The sequence below is a fragment of the Parus major genome, chromosome 9 (genome assembly GCF_001522545.3).
Source record: "Parus major isolate Abel chromosome 9, Parus_major1.1, whole genome shotgun sequence".
Lineage (NCBI taxonomy): Eukaryota > Metazoa > Chordata > Aves > Passeriformes > Paridae > Parus > Parus major.
The window spans coordinates 9,586,153-9,612,370 of record NC_031778.1 but is presented as its reverse complement, the minus strand read 5'-3'; the positions used below and the strand labels follow the sequence as shown (position 1 = coordinate 9,612,370).

Genomic DNA, 26,218 nt, shown 5'->3' with positions numbered 1-26,218 from the left:
TAATATAGGACAGTTTGAGACACAGATGGCTCCCAAGCCATATATCCTGTCAAATAGATCAAAAATTCTTTGGGAACAGAACTATCCCTATTGATTTTGTGCCAGTTAGGCACTAAACTGTAGTTTGTGTCTAGATTCACTGCTGCCTTGGGGAAAAGACAGGCCAGGATTATCGGGCTGTTCCTTTAAGGGTGCTGAAGGCAAGCCAGCTGGGGGCCATTCCAAAGGAGGTGTCAGAGCAATCTGTAATACCAGAAGAACAGGAAAAGCACAAAACCCAAACAGAGTCCAGTAGTTGCAATACACACAGGATAACCAGAAGACTGGGGATACTAAAAGGAGGCTTTTCTCCTGGAAGTAAGGAAGAGCTCCAGCACAGAAGGTATGATTATATATAAAATTTAGAAATATTTAAATCCTGCAATAACGAGGGAAAGTGGGAGGAAAGAAGAGAGCAGTCCAATGGGGAACTGGAGGGCTGTGTTAGGCTGTGTGTAGAAGAGCTGACAGCTCTGGCACCAAGAATTGCTGAAGGAAAAAAGAAACAGAGGATTGTTTTATTGCAGAACAGCAGCAAGGCATCCTAAAATCTCTTAAGTGAACAAAAACCTAGATTTGTAAAAGAGAAATTGATCACATGGGATGACTGAACCAGGAACAAATTGGATCCTTCCCCCTCAAGCATTAAGGTTTGGTTGGCTAGCTCTGGTTGCTAGAGGTTTGTGGTTATGAATGCAGAAAGGAGGGCTTGTACAGCAGCTGCAGGGGGCTCACTGCTGGCCAAGGGCTGGGGAGTGAGTGGAACACAGACCCAAGGGCAGGTGAGGTGACACCATCTCCCACTCCCCAGGGGCAGAGTGGGCTGCCCCTAAGAGCCCTCAGCCCACTGCCCTTCCCAGCTCAGCACCAGTGACAGTATATTTTTTCTGCACAGCTCCTTATATCAAATGAGAAATTTCTCACTTCACCTACCGGCCTAACACTGGCACCTCAAAGAGTAAAAGTGCAGATTAGAGGTGCAGGTCTAGCCCAGAACCCTCAACAATGCATCTGCTGGTACTGTAGGGATGCAGTCACCAGGACACACCTGGATTTCTTCCGTGTATAGCTGAAACTATGAATTCCTGCACAGGATGGCAAAGCCCTGCCACCCATGGGCAGCATGTGAAGAGCAGCACAAGCACCCTGCGAGCCCTGCAGAGACAGCAGCTTCCCCCACTCACCTCCCAAGGTGTGGAACATTTAGACAGGCTACATGAGACTGGCTGCCCTTGTGTCACACAGCCTGCTGGAGGGTGAGCAAACAGAAAGACCTGAAACAGACCACAGCAGAAAATCCAGCCTGGGAAAGGAAAAATATGCTCTGGCTACGTCCCAAAGCTGACTTGTACAAATGTTTCTCATTACAGTGCTAGAGTTGCTCTCCACCCCGCTCCTCTCGATGCCTTTCTGAGACTCACACGAAGCATTCCCATGGCACTGGGGTGCAGTTTGGCTTTAATGATTACCCCGTGAGAGCAGAGCCAGGGGATGTTATGGTGACTCAGTGAGCAAGATCCCGGGCAGGGCCCAAACTTGTCCTGCCAAAGCCACGTTTGCAGCAGACTGGTGTTACAACAGCTGGGGAGGAAGGAAGGGCAGAAATGCTCCCGTCCTGGAGCACTCAGTATCTCACGGTCCTCCCGAGCTCGTTTTGCCTTGCTGGGGTCACCTTGCCATCTAGTGGCTCACAGTGCAGAGCTGACACAGAGCTGGGTTCGTTTCTGCTGCAAATCCTGTAATGCCCATGCTTTTGGGAAGGAAATAATTCAAATTCCCTTTGATTTGCAGCCGTTTCTTAGTGTGTCAGGCTGTCAGTAAAATGTGCTGTCATAGCATGAAGTTAGAAAAGAAGATGCATAAAGCCTACTGGCTTATACATATCACATACTATTAAAAAGGATCCTCTGCCCATCCAACCTGGAGGGATGTACTCATCAGGACATGACTAGTTTGGGCCTGAATAGACCTTCCTTCAGCTTTTACAAAAAAGTTTGTGAAAAAAACACCACTTCATTTTTAAGATTTTTGTAAGATTCACTTTTTTGCCTAAAAAAAGAAAGAGTTATCAGGAGGGAAGTAGAAAAGCAGAAGAAAAGTCAAAAGCAGAGTGATAGAAATCCCATCTGCTAATATGCAAACTCCAAAATGCTCCAAAGATAAACTGCACACATTAAGATTCTTCACATTGCCTATACTAACATGAATATGGATATTAACTTACCATCTATTTCCTTTGCATGTCCCCATTACACCCATTTTGACTTCTGTTTGGGCTCTGTCCAGCAGAGTTGCAAATTTTAATTTATTCCATCACCTCACCTAGTGACAAGAACAAAAATATCTGCTTCATTTCATTTTAGCATGGACTGTTAACCTTCTGTGACCACTTTTGTAAATGGAAAATACGATGTCTGTATCCAAAATGGACTTCTCATGCAGATAATTCCAGATGAGAGTCTGGCTTGACATCCTTTCTGTATTTATTAGCAGCTCCCGTCTGCTAGGCTCCAGAGTTATCCTTGTCATTCAACAAGGTGCTGGGCTGTGATCAGTCACGGTGTCAAGAGAAATCTCAGTGCTCAGCTGTCTTCAACCACTTCTATCTAGAAAGGCTTTTCCTGTGTTTATCTTGGTCAGTGCAGATGGAATGACAGGGTAGTTTGTCTCCCAGTTAAGGATCTTCCAATTCATTTTTTATCCACTTTCTACAAAGAGTGCAGCAGACGAATGTAAGGAATAGCTGTTCGCTTTAACATTATAAATAAAAATGATTTTGAACTGTCAGCCTCTAAAGAGCACTCCTTGGCATGACAAACCACAAAGTAAAAATAAATTACAAGATCTCTTTGCACTTGCATGGGTAGTATTATTATTATTCTAACAAACTTTCTACTCAGCTTTGCTGTAGAGGCCATGGACTGCTGGAAGCAAAAGAAAACCAACACATGGGCTTTTCCCACCCTGATCCTCTGCCTCTATGGATTCTTCTACACGATGAAACCATCAGAACCTTTCTTAACACCCTATCTAACAGGACCAGATAAAAACCTGACCACAGATGAGGTATGATTTTATTCTATGATTTCTTTTAACTGAAGTAGTGAAAATAGAAAGGGAAAACACTGAAGTTTTTTAAAAATATTAAAATTAAAAAAAAAAAAAACCCATGCAACTTTAAACAGCACTGGCAGGTTATAATTTTCAGCAGACTGCATAAACAGAAGATCCATTTAATGGATCCAAGATCCATCTGCCTGCCCAACAGTCCTATGCTGATTCAATGTGATTATATATTTTATGAATTCCTTCAGAGAAAAAACTTCCCTCTACAACACCAACTAAAATACATGAACTTTCTTTCCTCAAAAATAAAAACATAGACATTTTCTCTTCTGTTCTAGGTTACCAATGAGATTCTGCCAGTTTGGACATACTCCTACCTCGCTCTCCTTTTCCCAGTGTTCCTGCTCACAGACTACGTGCGCTACAAGCCCGTGCTCCTCCTGCAGGGCATCAGCCTCATCCTCACGTGGCTCCTGCTGCTCTTTGCACATGGAGTGGTGGCCATGCAGCTGGTGGAATTCTTCTACGGCATGGTCACGGCCACCGAGGTGGCCTATTACGCCTACATCTACAGCGTGGTCAGCACCCAACACTACCAGAGGGTCACCAGCTACTGCAGGAGCGTCACTCTGGTGGCAGCCACCGTGGCCGCCGTGCTGGGACAGCTGCTGGTGTCCTTAGCGCACGTCTCCTACTTCTACCTCAACGCCATCACCTTGGCTTCCGTGTCCCTGGCGTTCCTGTGCGCCTTCTTCCTGCCCATGCCCCAGAGGAGCATGTTCTTCCACAGGAAAGATGCCCCCGAGCCCGTGCCAGGGCCCGAGAAAGGGCCGGCTGCGGGCGCTGCCCACGGGCCCTGCAGCTGCCGAGAGGAAAGGAGCCCCGATGGTGCTGCCAGGGCCCCGAGCCCCCAGCCCCAGGCTGGGAACAGCAGGCCCCACAGGCACACGCTCAGCGTGCTGCTGCAGCTGGGCACGGACCTGAGGGATTGCTACGGCTCCCGCCCGCTCCTCTACTGGTCCTTGTGGTGGGCTCTGGCCACGGCCGGCTTTAACCAGGTCGTCAATTATGTCCAGGTGCTGTGGGACTTCCGAGCCCCCTCCCACAGCTCCCCAGTGTACAACGGAGCTGTCGAAGCAATAGCAACGTTTCTGAGTAAGTCAGTGTTTAAACATTGCTCACAATGACAGTCTCTGAAGTTTCACATTAGTAAACTTTCAAAGTGCCATTCCACTGTAGGCACTCCAGGGAGCCACTGCACCCCCTGTGCATTCCAGACCTATGTCTTTGATGTACAGCAGCTCAAATGCAAGTTATGTTGGTTTTTCTTTAGTACTAGACAAATAACTATCTTACCATGATGCAGAAAATGTGCAGGTCACACTGACATTGCATTCAGCTGGTAAATCCATTCAAAGTACCCCTGTTTCTTTGGATGAGGCTATTGGGTGTTTTTTTCCCCCTCAAAACAAGTATTGCACTGTTCCCCTAACAATGTTATCAGCTTACACAGTTCCCCTAAAAAATTTCACACAAAAAGAACATAATCCTCTCATAAAGATTTTTTTTCTAGTGAAATACCCTTGTGCACCAGACAAAAAGAAAAAATTTAGTCATTTCAAGATACAAAGATTTTCAGGGGAAAAAAAAAGACCCTGTGAATGCTTACGATACTGATGTTAACTGGTACACTTTTACCAGGAGCAGATGCTCACACCACACAGGCAAAATGAGGTTATCAAAACCAACATCAGAGTATGATACTACCCTACCTTCACTTGCACTGTGCTGCTGTAAAGAACTTGCACAAGCTGTGGGGTGTGTTTTATCAGCACCACACCTCACCATTCAAGAAACCCTTACAGTCATTAAGGAGAAACAGATACTACTCTTGCAGTAGGCAACTAATTAGAGCAAGTGAATAATGAACTAGTATCCTCCTGTAGTATCTACTTTTTGATCTACTCTATCTCTCGTGGACTTGCCTATTTCTCAGTGTAGAAGTATAGAAGTTTTTTAATTGTCTGGGACCCCTAAGATGGGCAGTCGGGTGCCTTAATTTTGCAACAGATACATTCTTCTAGGAGGCCCAAAAAAAAGCAAGCCTATCCTTCCTTGTTCCTTGGATATACTTCCTTGATGCCTCAAAACTCACATTTTTGACAGTTTAGCCCCTCTATGAGGTGCACAGAGCTAAACTGTTACAATAGAAGGTTTACTGGCCTAGCTCTGCAGTGAGCTGGGAGACAGTGGAAGAATTTCCCTCTTGAACTCCAAACCATGCTCCTAATTCTCTCCCCAGAGTTTCATGCTGTGTACAGACACCTAAATAATGAATCCTTCTACATTACAGTTTATCCTGTGAAGTGGAATAAAACACTAAGAATGGAATGTCAGAGACTTGATATATACAGTTGTCTTAAAATGACTAGTCAAAGTAAAATGACTAGGCTGCAGAAGTCATCAGAAATGCTTTCAAACTTCAGACTGCTCTTCTTCATTATTCATCATTGCCTTTCAGCATGTGAGTGTGTCAAGGCTTGGTCATACAGGCTGTGGAGCAGATACAATATTTACAAGTATTTTTTCTCTTTTTCTAGGCTCAGTAACATCTTTCCTAGTACAATATATAAAGATTAACTGGGACCATTTTGGAGAACTGGCTTTAGGGATCTTCTCTGTAATAGATGCCGGCTGTCTATTTCTCATGCACTTCTCTACCAACATCTGGGCATGTTATGCTGGATATCTCATTTTCAAGGCATGCTACGTGCTCCTCCTGACAATAGCAACGTAAGTACACAACATCACAATGCTGCCATCATGCACAAAATACTGACCCTACTTTGAGTTTGCTTTGGGCATCCTTTTCCTCAGAGGTAGCTGACCTAATGCTAGACATAACTGTTTAGCTAAGGACAAGGACACTTGAATGTCTGGTTATGTTGTTTTCATTCTTCCAAACAACCAGGAAAGAAAAACTGTCAAAAGGACATCAAACATTTACCTAAGTAGACATTTAACAAGGTACAAGGTAACTTCATTACTAAAGGGAATGTAACAGCAAAATGTAGAAGCCATTTTCCTCCTTCCATGCATGAAGGATGCAAAGTGAGCAATAGGGACAAGCATACCTTGACAGCCATTCTTTAGGAGCACCATATGCCCAGACCCCCTACTGGTGCACCTTTGAGTGTGCCAGGAACTGCATGAATACAGGAAAAGATTCCACATAAAGTGTTTCCCAACATAATCTTATATATATAACCATTAATGATATTAAGATGTAAAGAAGGAATAAAAGGGAACATCAGACATATGAACTCAGATGAGATCTCAATAGGAGACCAAGCTATTCTGTTTTCAGAAATAGAAATGTAGAAATTATATTAATAACAAATATTTTATTCTGTGTAATAAATATAAAATGTTATTTTTCCAGTCATTTTCTTGCTTGGAATGTCTTTAGACATACCACACTATTTCATTAACAAAAACACTGAATGCATCTTGTGTCAAACTCCAAAATTAATCAGATACCATTTTGAAAAACTGCTAACATTATAATGCATGGCAAGATTATGCCTATCTTGAAGGAAGCCAAGAGACCTCTTAATTGTCATTTTGGTAGATTGTTACTACATTATAGTAAATTACACCTGGACTACTTCAATATATTCTAAAAAAAAAAAACCCCAACAAAGTAAAATCCTGCAAAAACTTCCAAGCTAAAGTAATTGAAAATGAGTCCTGAAGGAATAACACCCTTTTGTTTGTATAGAAACTTTGCAGGTATATATTGCAAGGAAAGATGTTGTGATTATTGTCAAAAAATATATTGCAAGTAAAAATCTACAGGCTCTTGACAGAAATAAGCAGCATGTTACCTCCACTGTCAAATCACAAAGCAAAACTCATCATTACAGAAAGTTTGGTTAGAAGATACCCACAGTGACCTCCCAGCCAGGGCAGAAGTGCTGCCAGTACCAGAGCAGGTCACAGCTTTGCCTGGCCAGGTCTCTGAAAGCTTCCAGCCATGGACTCTTTACAGCCTGTCTGGCACAGTCTGTGCAGGCAGAGAAGGAACAAAGGGGAAGGGTGCAGAGAACTGACATTCTACCTGATCATCTGAAAGCAGGGGTTAGAAAAGCAGCCCATGCAGTTCAAAAAAATACTAAAATACACTATGGTACCCCAGAAATTTTTTTTATTTTATTTTTTAGAGAAAGCAAGGAAGCAAACACACAAAGGAAGCACTATTTCCTCTGTCCTTCATGCACCATCTCCATGAATCATTTTCTCTTCATCGACTGATAGACAGCAATAACTTTCCTGGTGGGAATGACTGACCTGCCAGTTTCCTGTTAGGTTCCAGATCGCCGTCAACCTGAGCATGGAACGCTATGCCCTGATGTTTGGATTCAACAACTTCATTGCCCTGCTGATTCAGACCATTCTCACAATAGTTGTTGTAGATTCAAGAGGCCTGGGACTGGACATAGTGACTCAAGTAAGTGCAGTTACCTTACTTGCTATTTACTGCTCAGCCAAGTCATCTGCAAAATTCTTATGCCAAAGGACAACTTAATTATCTTTCTTCTCTATAAATCCAGACATATTGTTCTTCTCTTGTCAATCTTTATCATCATTCATCATTATTTGTCTTCATTCTTCTCTTTTGCCTTTTAATGCATTTAGGATTTACAGATGCTGGTTTGTGACTTTTTACAGAGAGATACACAGAACATAATTAACCAGGCCCCACTATCTGACCAGTTTTAATAGTTAATAGGACACTGAACAACATCCTCTCTTCCCAAAAGACTGGTATTGTCAGATGCAGAATGGGAGTTCAGGACTGTGAGGCACAGTCTGGATTGAGTTATTCCAGCTCAAATAACTTCTGATCCCAACTCAGAAGCAAACCTGGTCTGTATCTCAACATGTACAATAGAGACTTCTGCCCATAGTTTGGGCACTTCATTTGGGGTGGGATTATCCTATCTCACAACAGTGTTCCTAACTTCAGTCAACCCAGTGTCACTCATGTTGAAGTCAACTGAAACCTACTGACTTCTGCATTTTCTCAAATGGGCTCTCAGCTCTCTGTTCTAATGGATCTGAAGAAGATTAGAGCTATTCACACTCTGCACAGAGAAGGCAAAAATGACTTTGAAAGAGTAAAGATTGAATCAAATATAAAATCTTTAAAATAAAGAACAGGAATATGTAGGACTTCATAAATAGCCTTGCCACTATTGTTGGAAATACTGATATAAAATCACAGTGTATTTACTAAAGCCATTGTGGTCACAGTTACTGAAATCTACAAAAGCAAAACAAGGATGAATTCGGGCTCTTCATGCAGATTATTCATGACCATGTGGGTAATGAAGCTACTTCTGCATTTTACACTAATAGAAAAAAAATCCTGTTCTTATCCCTCTCCCTATCTGATGTTTATTAAGAGGCATAAGGAATGGAAGAAAGGGGCAGTTCGTTTCACTGTTATCTGCTGTATACTTGAAAAGCTGAGATTTTGCTCAATCACAAAGCATAAATTCAAGTGTAAAGAAACTGCCAGAATACAAGTAAAGAAAATCAGAATGACTGTCATCTTCAGAAGAAGCAGCATTTCTCTAATGTGTTTTTCATTAATTGTTCTGCCTTTTTCTCCTCCTCTCCCAGTTTTTAATTTATGGCAGCTACTTCGTAGTCATACATGGGATTTTCATGATCAGAAGCATTTGTGTGCTGGTTTCATGCAAATGCCAAAGGAAAATAGCAAGATCTTGCACAGAGCAGCTGAACCAAGCTGAGCACGAGTCAAGAGAGCAGATTGTCACAAGCTACATGACACGGCTGTAGGAGGCAGGCAGGCTGGAGAAGGTCTCCTGGGAGAAGGGCTCCCAGCAGGGAAGAAGAACAGAATGCAGGGAACAGCAGTGCAAGAAGGTTCAACTCAGCCCTGGAAAGCTACACTGAATCATTCCAGCACTTCAGCACAACATATGCCAGCAGAGAGCTCACCAGAATGGCACTGTGCCAAGAATAAAAGATAAGTTGCTTTAGATTCTTATTTACATGCGTATAAATAGCTTAAGGGCAGTAATTTACACACAGAATCAGAGCCCTTTAGATCCCCCCATGCAGGATGGCAGAGAGCAGAGTTCACCCTGCTGTGCTCATTGTAGCTCCTGAACGCGGTGCTGGCAAAGCTGCTTCTGTCACTTTTGCTGATGCAGGGGCTGAAGGGGCTGACTCCCCTTCACACAGGCCTTGTTCTGAACCGAGGAAGAAAAGATCATGGTTGCATCATTCGATTCTGCCATACCCAGTACAGGCAGATGGGAGAAAGTCTCCTCCTGTCTCATCCCACACTTCTGTGCACACAGGCTGCAAAAAGCAGGGCTTGCACAACCCCTCCTGGGAGCTCCACTGGAACACTGCTACCTCACAGTTGTTGCTTGGCCCACATTTGGGAACTACAAACACTGTACTGACTTCACAGCAACCTCTGCCAAGAAGGGAACAACTTAAGAGTCCAAGCAAAATGCAAGAGCACCGCTCCTTTGCTTTTGCTTCCAAAAAATTAAATTCAGGACTGACTTTAAATTCATGTCTTCCTCTTTCAGCAGGAAAAGAAATAATATCAAGGGGCTTAAGTAGCACAAACTAAAATCAGAGGAGAACATTGTGGAGAAATGTAGCTGATTCCACACAGGAAAATTCCAGATGAACAGGAATATCCAAGATTTATAACTGAAACAAACAGATAGCATCATGTGTGCTTTTGAGTGCCAAGTGAGGGAGGTCCACTTATCATGGCCAAGAATCAGGCAGGATCAACATCTCAGAATTTGTCAAGAAGCTTCAAGTCTCTTACAGCTAATTTAGTCCAAAAGACAGTCCAGGAGAGGAAAAAAGAGACTAGAAATGAGTTTGCATAGTGAATGTCTAATTTATTATTAACTATATCCATATGCTGACTTTATTCCTGCATTGCTATTTGCTTCTAGCTTCCAATATCTACATCTAACTAATAAAAACCACTAAGCATTTACAGAATATTTTTTCCAGTAGAGACACAAGCCATCATTTGTATAGACATACCAGCTTTTCATACCACTGTCACACACTGCAACTGGACAAAGTGCCCAGAGGCGAGGCCAGGTAAAGCAGAAACAATTTGTTTGAAGTCACAAGAAGAATCAATAGGCTCTGACAAAATGAACCTGGCTAATATTTTTAGGCTTTTTGTTTAGTACTGTGCATTGTGGGGATACTCACTGTTATAAACTGGATCTAAGCAGAACAGTTTAACCAATGCAGTCATAAAAGTAGATGTACTTAGTCTCCAGTGAGAGTTCTTTTCTTACTGCAGTACTGAGGGCACAATGCTCCTGCCTGAAGAAACAGGTACAGAATTCAGGAGAGAAAGGACTATTTTTACTATTCTTGCTTGTGAGTAGCCATCTTCTTTTGAGGCACTCAGTTTAGATCTAGGTGTCAGTCCTGGACTAGAAGTTAGAGTTTTTGTTTAAATTAAGAAGAGGAACTTGGTGTTTTCAGCTCCATGATCTCAAACTGCCTTTGATCCAGAAAGTAAACAAATATTTCCATGCAATATCTGACAAATGGAAAGGAATCAACAACATGTGAAACTTTTTGCTGTTGTTAAAAAACATAACACCAGTAGTAGACTATAGCTAAAAACAACCAGGCACAACCAACCATAGAAATTCTTATGTTCTGGCTAGAGCTCACCACTCTCTGTGACTGTAAGATCTGAGGAGCAAAGGAACCAAACAGACACAATGTGTGTGGCTTGCAGCTTTAGAGAACACCATCTTCAGAAAACAGATAAGACTTCAAATAGAAAAGAATCCATTCCTATTCTCTCTAATCTCCAAAACAATGATTCTGAGATTGGAAGCTGGCAGGAAGTATTATGGGAAAAATAGAGGAGAAAGAAGACAGCTCTTAGGAGTGTTAGGAGGCAAAAGACAAGGCCTTATGTGATCCTGGGTTTTCAGCTGCAGATCAGAACTCACCCAGCAATCAGAGGTTTCTAAGAGAGTAAGATGTACACATGTGCCTTGTGTGTGTGTGTACCTGCACACACATACTTTAGAGAGGAGATGAGACTTGGCAGGGTACAAGGAATACTGGAACCACAGGCTGTCTAGTTCTGCAGGAAAAGGAAATTCTCAACACATCCACCTCTCCTAGCAGCTTTTAGTGTTGTTTGTCTTTCTTCCAGCATGTTTAAGGCTTCCATGCAAACACAGAACTCCAGAGCTGGGCACACTCCTCCCCATAGCTGCAACCGCCTCTAAATACACCTTTGAAACATTAGTGGGTTTGGGCACAAATCTTGTGTGAAGATACAGTCCAGCAAGCTGATAAGGCCAGTTTGAGCAAACAAGGAAGGAATAAATAGTGTATGTGTATTCAAAGCATGCCCAAGCACTGTATGGGATACCAGAGACAAATGAGCCAGCAGCTCCTTTCAGCCCCTGCCCAGGAGCACCTTCCCTTCCCAAGGCTCTTTCCCTGCCTCAGAAGCCCTTGGCCACAGAAGAGGATGAAGGGCAGAGGCAGGCCCAGCTCCCCTGAGCATTTGCCTGCCTGGTTGCACCACACACTTGAGCACTTGAGGAAACCTTCTGTACCTGCAGGACCAGGCCAGACTCTGTCAAGCTCACAAAGTTCCCCTTCTGTCAGGGCCTCAGCATCTGCTCCCAGGGTCAATATATGTCCTACCAACAGGCTTCAGGGCAAACTCCAGCCTCTGATGAACCTTGGAAGATGCAGGCAGTACAGTCTAAAAAAAATGGGTAAAGGAAAACAAAGCAGCATTTTTCTAAATCAAGTCTGTTAATTTTTTAGCTTAGAACCTAGATTTAGCAACTTAATTTCACCCATTTGTCCTTAAATGACAGATCCATCCCTATACAGAAGTAATTCCTTACCAATTAATGGAAGGAAGCATTTGATGTCCTGCCTCCCAAAGCCCCAGCAAAGCCAGGACAGTGAGAGCAAACCCCACAAGCCCAGAGGGCTCTGTGCTGTGCATGAGACAGGGCCACTGTTAGCTCGAACTGTAAAACTGGTGCTCTGTCTTTCCATGAATCAGAGACCAGAGCTTTTAAAGGTATTTATTAACAGAAAGAATGCAATCATTGCTTTCTTGTCACAACAGGTTTTATTAATCATTAGCTACTGTGAATCTTATAGTTTTATCTTAAAAATAGAACTCAGTTTGCTGACAAAAACCATAAAGAACTCTTTCCCTGCAAACTTCATGGACAAGCTCTTCAAGAAAGAACAGCTATGACAAGTTGTTATTATTTAAATTCTGATAACATTTTATCAAGTTTAGAAAGAACTTTTTGGAAAAAGAGTTACAGAAATTTCTGACTACCACCAGCTCTAAAGGCTGGTTTCTGACTTCTCTGCAAGACAAAGTCGTCCTAGGAAGAACTGCACCTGAATCCACAGGGAATGCACCACAGCCAGAGCTTTGACAGGTAATTCATCACCTTTGGAGTTATTTGGGAGTGTGCTGGCTACTCTCTTGTTCAGTGCATTTGGAGGTGATGTAAGATTTATGCAGATGTTACTGATCAGCCCAGGGCTTAATTTTTATATTTTTATCACATTCCAAATAAGGTCTCGAGTTAAAGATACTAGAAACTGTATTTTATTTACAATTATTTTGTCAGAGAAAGATTACAGAGGGAATTTTTTTAAATCAAGTTACAAGGTTAGAGCCGCTTTTTCTAACATTCCTCTGAGGTCATGGAGATATTGTCTTTATACCATATGATGTATACTAAGTTTTAATCAATAACATCTCATAGTAAAAGTAGAAGCACTTTTTCAATAGTGCCTGCTATAGAGTGGAATTCAACAATTTAAGATACACAGCTTGTAGCAGCATGACTAAACAGCAGCTAGTGCTTTGCTTTCATTTATTTTTGACCAAAAACACTGTTTCTCTTGTTTTCAGGATCAGTGAAATTGACATTTTAACACAAAACAAGTAAAATAAAATTGAAAGACACAATCTCTTTAGACTTCTTTTTGCTGCCAACTACACTGAATAAACAAGCCTCCTTTTCCTTTTGGTCATAGCTTTCAAAAGTGAAGTCAGTATTTTTTCTGTTCTAAGTCTGAGCAGGTACCATGAGCAGATAGTTTCTGCATCTTTCCTTACCCTCTCCAATGAGTGGAGCGCAAGAAACACAGTGAGTATTAAAGAACTTTGAGGAAACTGAGGTCACAATGGACTGAGCTGCCTGATGGCTTTTATTGCCACCAAGAACACTTGTGCAGTCATTGTGTCGCTGGGTACTCAGGCTGAAAATCAACAGAAAAAAAAAAAAAACTTGAGCACACAGAATGAGCTTTAATTTCACAGTTCACCCACTCATTTATTCAGAAATGAGATTGTAATGGAACTTTATTCTTCTGCTACAGCACAGCCACTCAGCCCTAAGCACGTCACTATGAACAACCTTTGACAGACAATAGAGAGATTACCAGGGATGATGCACCTTGATCCCAGTTGCTCCTTTACAAGCTGCAGCTGTGATGCCAGGCAGGTTCAAGAGGGAAACACTGGCTTAGTGAGAGGAACATTGGCTTAGGCACGTGGCACAGCTGGAGCCACACATTGCACTCACAAGATGGAAGCAACAATTGCCTTTATCTATATAACAAAGTTCAGTGGTAAATGTGACAGCGGTTTAACAAGACCCAGCAGGAAGGTGTGCTTGACTTAGTGCAGAGATGACAGGACCAGGTAAAACTGTCAGACCCTCCTGCTAAGTCACTGGGTTTTAAACTCCTCTCAGAGGGAAGTCTGGTTGCAGCTTAAACCCCCTCCTAGTCCCAGATTTAGTCAACTGCTTCTGTCTAAAGGATTATGCAATATGTGCAGTAAGTTCTATATATGGCTTAGTCAAGGTTTCAAGGCTGAGCACACTTAGTCTCTTACCAAGAATGTGTTGCAGCAAAGAATCTCAGTTTCAGGAGAAACTGTGAGAGGTGTCCCTGCCTAAGAGGAGATCCAGGTGTGCAGTTCATGCAGGAGAGCTTGAGATCACTGGTTTGGTTCCGTCTGCACACCAGCCAGACACCTGAGTCACCTCTGGGGGCAGCCCTTGGCCACCAAGCTGGCCCGCAAGTCCAGTTACACTGGATGCCACCACCACAGCCCTCACTGGTGGTTATGGCTTCAGGGGAGCAAGTGTAGGTTTAGTTGAAAAGTAAACTTGAAAATGTATTTTTACCAACTGTGAAGAGCATCTATTCTTCCTTTGCCACCTTTTTGTTTTGTTTAGGTAGACTATGGATTGCTGGAAGGGAGCTGCAAGCCATAGCTGGATTTATCCCACAGTGATCATCTGTGCAAATGGATTTTTCACCACAATGAGACCATCAGAATCTTTTCTCACTCCCTATCTAACGGGACCAGACAAAAACCTAACGATTGAAGAGGTATGTAACTATTCTCTTAAGCAGAAACTAAAATGCTTAAAGCATTAGGCCTATAGTAACTGAAGGGAAGATGAAGTGTGAACATTTTATCTGAAGAACCATATTTAAGATGCTTCTGGAAAAGAGTAAGGAGTCACCTTTTTGGCAGAAGGTCTGAACTTTAACGTCCCTACATTCTTAGGACTTTGAAACCCCTTTGATGGTTCATATTTTTAGCAAAATCAGGTCAGCTAGTTCCTCTCTGCATCCCAGAGGAGACATTTATTTTTTACTTACCATGGAATTGATTACACTGACAGCATTGATTTCAAAACATAAGAAAGCTAAGCAGCCTTCCCCTTATGACCTGTAAAGCTTATTTCCTACATTCCCTATATTTCATGCATTCATTAACCTGTGGAGGCTAGTTCACACTCAGAAAAATTGGAGGTTTTTGACAAAAGCATGCACTCCAAGTTCCCTTGCTGTGCTCCTGTGTTCAGCCCTGGCTGCTTCAGGAGTACACCTCCCAACAAAAAGGGACATGGTTAACACGTGGCTGAGTCATGGAGCTAACAGTAAAATTAGAAAACCCAGGCTTGTTACACCCACATACAGCTAATATGGAGAACAGTCATTCCTGATGTGCAGTAGCAAATGTTAAGGCAAAACCTACCAGCACACTGTGAAACCAAGGTTTCTGCTGAAAAAAGGTATTTGTGGTTTAGACTGTCATGGAGATTTTTTTCTCTTCCCTTTTTATTATTTTTTTTTTTTAACCACACAGGAAAGCATTATTTCTTATATAAATCACACAGCATCACAGAATGCCTTAATTCTGATTCCAGCAAGAATCCTTAACTCAAAAACAAGCCTAGTACAGGTACTGTCTCTTTCAGCCAAACTCACCTCCAGTGAGTTAATTCCATGAGGTAATTCTAAGTTCAGAGAAACAAAAGAAGTCACACAGAAAGAAAGATACAGTGAACCTGCTGCTCACTATGCAACTCACTCCAGTACTTGTTCAGAAGTAAAAAACATTCCTCCAGCATTTGACACAGTTCCTTTCTAGTCTAATTGCTTAAGCAGAGAACAAGAGATCAGGAATGGATACCTCAGCAGGCCCCACAATTACTGGGCAAGACCTCCCCAAAACAGGCAACTTAGAGTCACAAAGGTCACTAAAAGGGGGATACCTGTCCCAGGTGTGGCCAAATTGCCCAGGCAAGCACTGAGCTTTAAGTGGCAACCACAAACAGCACCTTCCAACCCAAATTCAGAACATTTTTAGAAAAAAGAGAAAGAATTTCTTCACAGGACATCTATGTTTTGAAGTCCAACTTAAACTAACTGAAAGACTTCCTTACTTCTTACACTTTAAATCAGAAAAAAAAAAAAGGTGCAGTACCCTAGTTGCAGCTACACACTATGTACAGTTCCAGTTCCCCATTGTCAGAGGCACATGCTTTTTATTTTCTATACCTACCAAGGAAAAGAGGGGACCAAAGGTGTACAATGATTCACATAAAAAGTTGAAACAGGCCTTCCTTTTCAGCTTCTAGGGAATAGGATTTGAAACTAGAGACTTGCCTCTGACACATAGTTACAATTGCTTTAAACAGCTGCACATCAAAACCTGCCTTTTTCATAGGCCTTTATTGGAATGAATTTTAAGACAATCTATCTGTTTATTTAGTGGAGCATAGCATCACTGTCTTTGGTCCTTACACAGTGACATTACAGTCATGCAACTTAAAGCAGTTTAAGCCTGCACTGTTCACACAATTCAATGTTTCCTATCATCACAACACTGTTGTTTCAGCAGTAACACCATCAAAAACCATCCAGGAGGTATTTTAAACGTTTGGGGGGTTGGGGCTGTTTTGTTTCTTTTAGTATTTCCTCTTTTATTCTGTTCTAGGTTACCAATGAGATTCTGCCAGTTTGGACATACTCCTACCTCGCTCTCCTTTTCCCAGTGTTCCTGCTCACAGACTACGTGCGCTACAAGCCCGTGCTCCTCCTGCAGGGCATCAGCCTCATCCTCACGTGGCTCCTGCTGCTCTTTGCACATGGAGTGGTGGCCATGCAGCTGGTGGAATTCTTCTACGGCATGGTCACGGCCACCGAGGTGGCCTATTACGCCTACATCTACAGCGTGGTCAGCACCCAACACTACCAGAGGGTCACCAGCTACTGCAGGAGCGTCACTCTGGTGGCAGCCACCGTGGCCGCCGTGCTGGGACAGCTGCTGGTGTCCTTAGCGCACGTCTCCTACTTCTACCTCAACGCCATCACCTTGGCTTCCGTGTCCCTGGCGTTCCTGTGCGCCTTCTTCCTGCCCATGCCCCAGAGGAGCATGTTCTTCCACAGGAAAGATGCCCCCGAGCCCGTGCCAGGGCCCGAGAAAGGGCCGGCTGCGGGCGCTGCCCACGGGCCCTGCAGCTGCCGAGAGGAAAGGAGCCCCGATGGTGCTGCCAGGGCCCCGAGCCCCCAGCCCCAGGCTGGGAACAGCAGGCCCCACAGGCACACGCTCAGCGTGCTGCTGCAGCTGGGCACGGACCTGAGGGATTGCAACGGCTCCCGCCCGCTCCTCTACTGGTCCTTGTGGTGGGCTCTGGCCACGGCCGGCTTTAACCAGGTCGTCAATTATGTCCAGGTGCTGTGGGACTTCCGAGCCCCCTCCCACAGCTCCCCAGTGTACAACGGAGCTGTCGAAGCAATAGCAACTTTTTTGGGTAAGCAATCATTAGCAGGTACTTGTGTGCTGTATCATGTGCTGAGGGATTCTTCAGCAATGTGTTCGGTGCCTTTCCATCTCCTATGAGAACTAAAGTACACAGAGATAAACAGTGCACAAAGCATGATTTTACTATAAACTTTTACAGTGGGCTCTTCAAAAATAGTTTCACAAAACATATATAAATAAGCTTTTCCTTCTTAGAGGAGACTCATTCTACTGAAATGTTTTAAGACTTTTAAGTTCACAGCTCTGTTTAGACCACGTTATTTAACCCCACGTAAGCAAAGCAAAACCCTGTGCAATGATATCTTGCATATTCCTCCCTCAAAAACACCTTAAGCTGGCTGATTTAAGAATTAAAATAATATAATAGTAGATACACTGCTCTAAATACTACTCAGAGCATATTATGAAATAGTCTATTCAGACATTAGATTAAAAATCATTCCAGTCTAAGTGCTCCTTAACAAATATTCCTTTATTACACTTCTATCTTGATTGGCAAGTTTGCCACAACGAAGGGGTGTTCAACCCCTATATGGGCCATTTACTTCAGAGTTCAACTTGATGATCCATGCAGGTGCCTTCCAACTTAAAATACTTTGTGAAACCATTTCTGTGATGTGACAAGGCTGTGAGCACTGTAATTGTTTACCCTTGAAAAATAAATCTTACTAATGTGTAGAGACTTGAAGGGGAGGAGCAAAGAGAATGGAACCAGGCTCTTCCCAGTGGTGCCCAGTGACATTACAAGAGTCAAGGGGCACAAAATTAAACAAAGTTCCACTTAAACACAGAAGAACATTTTTATTCCAAGCTTTTAGCAGGGCCATGTGATCTCCATCTCTTCCAACCTCAGCCATTCTGCCTCTCATTAGTTACCTGGACCACCCAAATTCCATTTCTCTTTAGCCACAGAAGAAAAGGATATGGGCAAAGTGAAACTTCATTTACCTAGTTGTGCAGCACCAATACAGCTTCTGTTTTGAGCTCCTATTTATACAGCTGTCTCCCCCTACATTCCAGGAGCTGTATCCCACACTTCTACAGGGAATTGTCAGTTTACTTTTCCTCCCTGCAATCAGCATGAAAACCCATTTTACTGAAGCTACTCCAGAACTTCAGACTACTGTTTTGAGCAGTGTTCCCAAAGGCTTTCCTGCACTTACACCCCCTGGCACTTGACACAATTTCAGAGTACAGAAGGCACTCACAGCACTGGTAACCACTGCTCATGGCAGGGATGGACCAAAGGGATTAGTTTGCTCCAATTACTGGAATTCTGATGAAGAGCACATACAACCAGCAAACAAAGGTTTTGCTACATGTGATGGCCAATAAGGCATTGGTGAATGCAATTCATAAGGCTTTTCACCAGAAACTGAAAATAACACTTCCATTAAAAAAAGCAAGCAGGAGGTGCTACAGATTTTCTTTCCATAAGGAACTTCACATGAAATAACCAAAGTCATTATACATATTTTGGCAGAAAATGCTTTGTAGGATTGTTCTCTTTGCTCATAGTCATCTAAAAATGGAGCAAAACCACCACTGCCTCCAGCCTTAAGCATGAGGTACTTTCCCAAATCAGTCAGTGAGGGGTCTAAGCAAGGAGGACAACATCCAAACTAATGGAAGACTCCCACACCCCTAACAGGAAATATAATCTGCACCATTACCAAAGCCCGCTGTGACCAAGACTGAAGAGCTCCTGGCATGATCCAGTAAGTTATGCAATGGCTCTCAATTATAATATTTTGAAGTTTTAATTACTACTTTTCAATTTTTAGGTTCGGCAACATCCATGGCAGTTGGATATGTCAAAGTAAACTGGGATCTCTCTGGAGAACTGGCTTTGGGAATTTTCTCTGCACTGGATGCTGGTTCTCTGCTTCTTATGCACTTCACTGACAACATCTGGGCATGTTATGCTGGTTATCTTGCATTTAAAGCTTGCTATATGCTCCTTATAACAATAGCAACGTAAGTACAACACACAACTGTTCTAACTAAACTGATTTAAATCTGTCAAATGTTTATATTTATCAAAATTTTACTGCAATTTCCCTAGATATAAATTTAAATAGGTTATGACAGCAGCATATATTGTTTCCAGCCTGCATAAAACTGGGTAAAATTATATGACCTAGCCATTACCATAGTACACTCCAAGTCAGAACAAGATAGCTTCAGCACTTGGCTGTTCAATGGTCAATATTCAACCAATATTCACTTAAATGATCCAATGAATATACACAGGTATTTAGCACAAGGGTAAGTAATAATCATGAAAGTCACAGAGCCAGAAACACCCAAGAAATTTCTGTCAAAATGAAGGTGATAAAGTTTAATAGCCAAGACTGAACTGACCATGTCCTTTGAAGAATGCAGTGTGCACATTAAACTGTTCCCATAAGTAAAGTGCATCCACCCATCCTTGCTCTCCAGAATTTTGTGAACCTTTGCCTTCATTGTCAGGTTTCAAATTGCTGTAAACCTCAGCATGGAGCGTTATGCTTTGATGTTTGGCTTCAACAACTTTGTTGCACTGGTGATTCAGACAATTTTAACTGTTGTTGTAGTAGATTCAAGAGGTCTGGGACTGGATATCAGCACTCAGGTAAGCCACTGAGTCCCACTGCTTAGTTCCCCTACTCTCCTTCGAAGGAGATTACCCCAAGATTAGCCTGTGGTAATGTGCAAACTCAGGTGCAAGCTCAGGAGAGTTACTCACCTGGAAAAAGGTTAATTTAAAGTGAACTGGCTTGAACTGCTCCAACTTGCTTGTCCTCTAGGCCTCCCAATACTGGGATGACTGGAAAATATTCTATGTTCACAGAACACAGGGGAAAGGTGACCACCTGTTGCTCTGGGTATTCTTTAAATTAAAGGCTTACTATTCATAAGTTTATAGTCAAAAGACCCTAACCAGAAGCAGGAAGCCAGCTGAAAAGACAAACCATGGGTCTATTACTAGCATAATTCTAAGTTACATAGTTACAGTGGACTCACCTTTAAAGTTACTGTAATTGTGAAAATTAACTCATTGCAATTCCCCATTAAATTTCTAAAATTAGTTTAAGCTTAGACCCTGAATGAGTCCAAGTCCCTAATTTTTTATGTTTTTAGAAAAGAGACAAAGTGCAGGACAGCTGTCCTCCCTTATTGAGGTCGGGAAGGACATAACAGAACATTCTCTCCCCCTTTCACAACCACAGAATTTCTATAGCATCAAGTCAAGCAGTCCAGACTTCTTGAATCCTTTCAAGATGGGGTCATTCTGGGCACAGGTGACAGGGAAGGGAAGGCAGCAATGGAGGGACACCCCTTAGAGTCAAAAACTGGTTTTGCTGTTAGTTAATCATTTTTCTCCTTCCCCACCTCCATTTCCCAGTTTCTCATTTATGGCAGCTACTTCACAGTCATAGCTGGAATTTTCCTGATCAGAAGTATGTACACCATAATTTCAATCAAATGCAGAAATACAAGTGTGGCTGCTGAAAGCACTGCCCTTTAACAACTGAGACAAAAGCAACAATATTATAAGCAACAATGCACAAGGCTCCATCATCTGGACATCAAATCAGGAGAAACTTTCCATCAAGCAAAACTGGTCCAGGTTGAAGCAGGCTGTTTATGAGCTCTGCACAGAGAGCTTTGTCAACAGGATGATGCATTTGGTCTATCTTCTTCACCAGCAGTTTAATACAAACATTCCTCAGTCTTCTAATTCAAGTTTAGTCATATGACACAAAAACTTCTATTAAGGCTTAATGAGCACAAGGACATCCAGATGCCTGAACCTCGTATCCGTGGAACTCACAGAACAACCTTGGGACTTTCCCTTCTATTGAGTACTTCAATTTAAGGCAATTTAGTTACTGACAAAAGACCATCAGACATGCCCAGGGAATCTAAAACAGTTGTACCAGACAATGACCTGTCGGAAAATTTGTCACAGAGGCCTTTGGAAAACTTAACACATTTTCAACTGGACATCACATCTGTTTTGCAGAACTCAGGATGATCCTGCAAGTGTAGCATCTTCTTACACTTGTAACAGCTGATTTTTTAGGATTGAAGTCTAATCTAGGAGGTGGCCATATTAATTCCTGCATAAGGGGACTAAAGTTATCAAGTGAGGTGCTTTGATGCTAAAGGATAAAAATACAGCTTTTAGGTAACTAGGCTATTTGCATGAACAATTGTGGGAACAACTGCAGAGATTTCCATGATTAAAACATTTAAAATCAGTGTTGAAGAACTAATTTTGTAAATAAAGCTATTTTTAAAACCTAATCAACAAAACACTTAGAGTGTCAGCTTACGCTCAATAACATACAGAAGACTCAAACAGAAGACTCAATACAAGATCTTCAGCTTATCTGGAATTTGACAAACCTAAAATCAGTGAACACGGACTAAAAAGGTGTGCTTAGCTAAAAGCTGCAAACATTTTATCTGCAGTTAACTCAGTTATGAAAAATAACATATTCCACTACTTCTACAGCATATTCTAAACTACATGTCTTGCGTACTTCAATCAGTTTCAGTATCTCAGCAGTAATACTTGGATTAGAACAGTCTCTATAGATGTTGATCTCATTAGCCCTTGCCCAAAGCCTAATTTACACCACTGTAAGTGAAGAGGGCACAAACTGTTGCTCTTTTGTAACATTTTTCATCTCACTGACAAGACATCTCTTTCATTTGGTCCAGTTCTCTGCACGAAGCATTATCAGGTATTCCACAAGCCCTGTTGAACCCCTGCAGTTCTCAACTCTGTACTGCATTTACCTCTTACTATCCAAAACAGCCAAGGTTGGTGAACAAGGAAGAGTTACAACTGTTTACACTGTGCTAAAATACAGTGGTGAGAGTAAGGGTGTCGCTAATACCCTGCAAACCTCCAGTTGCTGGGGATTTGTTCAGTGAACTCCCCAGATAATGTTGGGAACTGAACACCACACTCTGTCCAGCAGTCTCCATCAGAAACAAAAGAGAGACTTGAAGCCTGTTTTTAAAATGCCAACAGGACAAAACCAGACATTTAAATATGGAAAACTTACAGGCAGCATGTTTTATAAGCTTCCTGTCTCCTCCTTGGTATCTCCAAAGTTTAAAAAACAAAAATAAACAATAAACAAACAGAAATTACAACCCCCCTAAGTGGGCAACAGAAGTCTAAAGCATAAAAAATTAAAATTAGCATAAATGTTTTTACAAGCAGAGGTCAAACCTTTCAGATGCCCTAGAAAAACATATCTGACATTCAGGCAGTTACAAGTAAAATCTCTTACCTTGAAGAATTTTCATGTTTATCTCAAATGGACTTGCATGTGCTTTTTTAAAAAGTCAATCTCACCTTATTTATTCTTGATATCCTGTAAGCTGGTAGAATTCATTCTCCAGCTGGTATAGAAACCTTTAAGCTTGCAGTTTATGTATTCACAATATAGTTACATTATTTGCTTAGTTCCAGTACTGAACTTTAGCCAAATTATCTCTGTGTAAAACACCAACTACTTTGATGCAGTTATATTTTTCTTGAACCTTATCAGTACTACAGAGGAAGAAAAGCCAGATACTTTTCCCTCTACAAATGTCACTCTAGTATGGCAGGAAATATTTCTGTGAATTGAAAAAAAACAAACAACCAAAACCAAAAAAACAAATGTAATATTCCACAGGGGTTGTTACTGATATGTATCAGTTTTTAATAAAGAGAGGGCTCTTACAGCTGTGGTCCCTTGGTCTGCTGTTACACACTCTGTTCAGACCACAACTAAGGCTTGTTCAGAGCCTGTCATTGCTGCAAATCTCTCCAATAAATACCCTTCACAGTGTTTTCAGCATGACATACTCTATCCAAACAATCCAAACTTCACCTAACACTGCTGTGTGACAGGTCACTTCACTTGAGCTAGAACAGGAAGATTCATCACAAGGACACACAAAAAAACACATCCAAGTGAGGCATGTGAAAATTTTAAGCTTAACTCAACTTTAAACACATTGCTTTGTACACCTCATCTGTGTACAAGACACAGTGTGTACATTTTCATCCTGTAAATGTTACTGCACAGAAATAATGCTACACAGTTTTTTTTCTAATATTTATTTTTTCACCTGCAAACTGTAGCAAAACATGATCAGCTTTATTATGCAGACAGGTATCCCTCTAACATTAGAGATTTAGGCATGTATAAATAGAAGAGCTCTTAGGAAAGGAAAACATTTTGAGAAATGAACAAACCTTCAATTTAACTTCATGACTTCCAATACCAATGGTTAAAGTGATGCAACTCATTCATTCCAAGAGATACAACAGCACCTTAAAGTGGCTGATCTATTCCCCAGTAACATTTTTTCACATAACAGTGTGTTAAAGTTACAAATACTGATATGCACAAATAGCTATTTTCTAAGAAAAGTATGTACAGTACTGCAGCATAATGAGTGTGGTATCTGCAATAACTTATTAGCCAATTTTAATACACATGATACCGCTACTTTTTACCTGCCACTTCACAGGTTCAAGGATGTTACCACAGCCCTCTGTTTTGCACGTTATTACCTGGTGGGGGGTTTGGTTTTGTTGTTTTTTGTGTCAGGTGGTTTTTTTTTTTCTTTTTGAAGTTTTTTAAAGGTACACAATGCAGGCTTTTATTTTTACTTCTTAAAGACTTCTTTTGTGTTTAAAGCTAGTATCAGTGAAACAAGACAACAGTGCAAGAGGCGCAGAGATGTTATGTGACCACATAAGAGTTCTTTTGGGTAAAGTGTCTATAAGGCTATAAGAAAGGATTGGTTGATGAGCTTCCTGTTGGAAATTGTCCTGTTGGTGCACCAGCCTGGGGGAAAAGGAACACAGAAAAGTAAGACAAGTAGTTAAGATATATTTCCCATATTGTAAATCATAAATGCAGAATATATTTAAAAAAAAAATAACTTGCTGGGGACTACTTCTCTTTTTTACTGCAATCTGCTTTTTGCTGCTTCTCTGGAATTATACTACTGTGGGAACATGTATGAAAGTACCTCTGCTTTGATCTGAATGTCCTTACAAATGGCATATCATCAGAGCAGTGAGCAGCAGTTAGGAGAGTCACATGCTGCCTTCCCTTATTAAAAGCAAGAAAACCCCCAAATCTTTGTGTATCTCTAAATTAAGTGTTACAGACTATTCTTCTTTGGACACACAGAAATCATGGACATGAAACAACTCACCATAAAAGGGTTACTAGATACTCCAACAGCTGCAACTTGTCCAAAAGGAGTTACTACAGGCTTTGCTTGCCCAAATGTAGCAAAACCTGCTCCTTGGAAAGAAAAGTAAAAAAAAATTAATACTACTAAACAATGTTCAAAGAGTTCTTTGCTGCAGCTCCCAGCCAAAATTAAGCTTGAACTGCAGCATCAGCAGGACTGATCCTACTTATCCTTATGATCAGGAGCATAAGTGTAAAACACTGTGGCTGAGCTTTTTGTTTGTTTTCAACTGTCCATAACTCATCAATCTCCAATTTTTATATACACAGTTTTTTCAGTGTTATGATATCATATAAATTCAGGGAGGAAATACTTCCCAATTTTCTCTTGCCCGTGTTCTATGAAGTTAGAGGAAGTGTAATAATGTGTTGCAGACACTCCAATACAGCCCTTCTTGCCTAAAACCCCTTTAAGCCTGGGAATACTTACCATTTTAGTATGAGATTTTGGTAAAATTTCAGTTTGGTCGTGGCACAACTGCACACAGCCAAGTCAGAAGACTCAACTACAGTGCCAAAACAGTGTGGGAACCCATCAACATTACTATCAAGTTCATGTAGAAATAAATATCCACCCATTATTGCCAACTTATAGACACCATTTTCTCCATGTTTCCAGTTTAGACAAGGTTATCTAAAACATGCAGACCTACCATTTGGCTGCTGAGCAAAAGCAGTCTGTTGAGGGAAAGCTGCCTGGGTTGGGAACGTGGGCTGCTGGAAGTTGCCACTATAACTAGTAGGAAGACTGTAGGAGGCAGGAGTTCCAAATCCTGCTGGCATGCTCATGGATGCAGTACCAAATGTTGCTGCTAGTAGGCAAAAAATAACATGCAATTATTCCTAAGAAATCACTTTTTTCATGAAAAAAATTACTATAAGGCCATGTTAAAAGTCTTCTAATGTCCTCTGACTGAACAAAAGTTTGGTTCAACTTCTATAGCCACTGAACTGATTTGTTCCCTTCAATCACCACCAACAGGGTGCATAACTTGCTTTTACACTTTAAAAATGAATGGCATTATTTAAAATTGAGTAGATCCAGCACATTCAGATACACTTTCTGAAGAGAAAATTATTTTTTCTTCTCAGTGTTATATATTTCCCCCTTCTACTCTGGTAGAAGTCTATACACATAAGAAGCAAGCAGGTTCAGGCAACCTAAGCCCCTCTGTTTTTCTCCTTCTGAGAAAAGCATGAAAGGGTTTTCCTACTTCAAGCTGCACTACAGGAGGTTATTAATTAAAAAAAAAATCAAAGGGATACATGCATCCCCTTTTTTTATCCCATCTTTAATGTCTTTAAGGAAATTCTCACCATGCACATTATTTGCACACAAAGTTCCTACTGCAAACCCTCTTATTGTTAAGGTAGAACTTAAAACAAAAAGAGCCCAAAACTTTTCATCTGATTCTCTGCTGAACATTTCAAATAAAGAACACACAGCTCATAAGCATTTCCCCATGCCTTCAGCAAATAAACAGGAGCACATTAGGTGCAAAAAAGTATAGCAACAAAACCATTATTCAGTCTTTTGGGAGTTATTCTTGAAACGAGAAGTGTATAGGAAGATTTTTGGTACGAATACAGACACAAGGTATTCTATGCTAGC

At 41.5% G+C, this 26,218-nt stretch overlaps 3 protein-coding genes across 17 annotated transcripts in view; 2 read left to right on the top strand and 1 right to left on the bottom strand.

The window, feature by feature from the left end:
• Window positions 1-185: 185 nt before the first annotated feature.
• On the top strand, window positions 186-9,184 carry LOC107208743 (thiamine transporter 2-like). 2 transcript variants are annotated; one of them, XM_015637485.2, is made up of 6 exons: window positions 186-382; window positions 2,940-3,105; window positions 3,444-4,260; window positions 5,706-5,898; window positions 7,474-7,615; window positions 8,794-9,184. In XM_015637485.2, exons 2-6 carry the CDS (start codon window positions 2,956-2,958, stop codon window positions 8,971-8,973), a joined length of 1,482 nt encoding a protein of 493 aa, XP_015492971.1. In that variant the 5' UTR covers window positions 186-382; window positions 2,940-2,955; the 3' UTR covers window positions 8,974-9,184. The 2 variants fall into 2 exon arrangements, with proteins under 2 accessions (XP_015492971.1, XP_015492972.1); XM_015637486.2 differs by lacking the exon at window positions 8,794-9,184 and having other exon boundaries at window positions 267-382; window positions 7,329-7,505.
• Window positions 7,529-21,643, top strand: LOC107208744 (thiamine transporter 2-like). 3 transcript variants are annotated; one of them, XM_015637489.3, is made up of 6 exons: window positions 7,529-7,615; window positions 14,457-14,613; window positions 16,514-17,330; window positions 19,126-19,318; window positions 19,814-19,955; window positions 20,730-21,643. In XM_015637489.3, exons 2-6 carry the CDS (start codon window positions 14,464-14,466, stop codon window positions 20,850-20,852), a joined length of 1,425 nt encoding a protein of 474 aa, XP_015492975.1. In that variant the 5' UTR covers window positions 7,529-7,615; window positions 14,457-14,463; the 3' UTR covers window positions 20,853-21,643. The 3 variants fall into 3 exon arrangements, with proteins under 3 accessions (XP_015492975.1, XP_015492974.1, XP_015492973.1); XM_015637488.3 differs by lacking the exon at window positions 7,529-7,615 and adding an exon at window positions 12,555-12,638; XM_015637487.3 differs by lacking the exon at window positions 7,529-7,615 and adding an exon at window positions 13,284-13,358.
• A 1,664-nt stretch (window positions 21,644-23,307) lies between these two features.
• Window positions 23,308-26,218, bottom strand: part of AGFG1 (ArfGAP with FG repeats 1) — a 36,374-nt gene continuing 33,463 nt past the window's right edge. For 9 of the 12 annotated variants that reach the window (XM_015637474.3, XM_015637476.3, XM_033516779.1 and 6 more), the window contains 3 exons: window positions 25,260-25,418; window positions 24,566-24,657; window positions 23,438-24,189 (listed from right to left, as the gene is read on the bottom strand). In XM_015637474.3, the coding sequence (XP_015492960.1) occupies window positions 24,130-24,189; window positions 24,566-24,657; window positions 25,260-25,418 (311 nt within the window). In that variant the 3' untranslated portion in view covers window positions 23,438-24,129. Of the gene's footprint in view, window positions 24,190-24,565; window positions 24,658-25,259; window positions 25,419-26,218 lie in introns of all 12 variants that reach the window. The other 3 variants (XM_015637475.3, XM_015637477.3, XM_015637482.3) reach the window with 2 other exon arrangements.

Bases quoted from the DNA above. Each gene is read 5' to 3' on its own strand.
- LOC107208743 (XM_015637485.2), top strand. From the start codon at position 2,956: ATGGACTGCTGGAAGCAAAAGAAAACCAACACATGGGCTTTTCCCACC. The intron at 4,261-5,705 runs GTAAGTCAGTGT...CTCTTTTTCTAG, and splicing joins AGCAATAGCAACGTTTCTGA to GCTCAGTAACATCTTTCCTA. The intron at 7,616-8,793 runs GTAAGTGCAGTT...CTCCTCTCCCAG, and splicing joins GACTGGACATAGTGACTCAA to TTTTTAATTTATGGCAGCTA.
- LOC107208744 (XM_015637489.3), top strand. From the start codon at position 14,464: ATGGATTGCTGGAAGGGAGCTGCAAGCCATAGCTGGATTTATCCCACA. The intron at 17,331-19,125 runs GTAAGCAATCAT...TTCAATTTTTAG, and splicing joins AGCAATAGCAACTTTTTTGG to GTTCGGCAACATCCATGGCA. The intron at 19,956-20,729 runs GTAAGCCACTGA...TCCATTTCCCAG, and splicing joins GACTGGATATCAGCACTCAG to TTTCTCATTTATGGCAGCTA.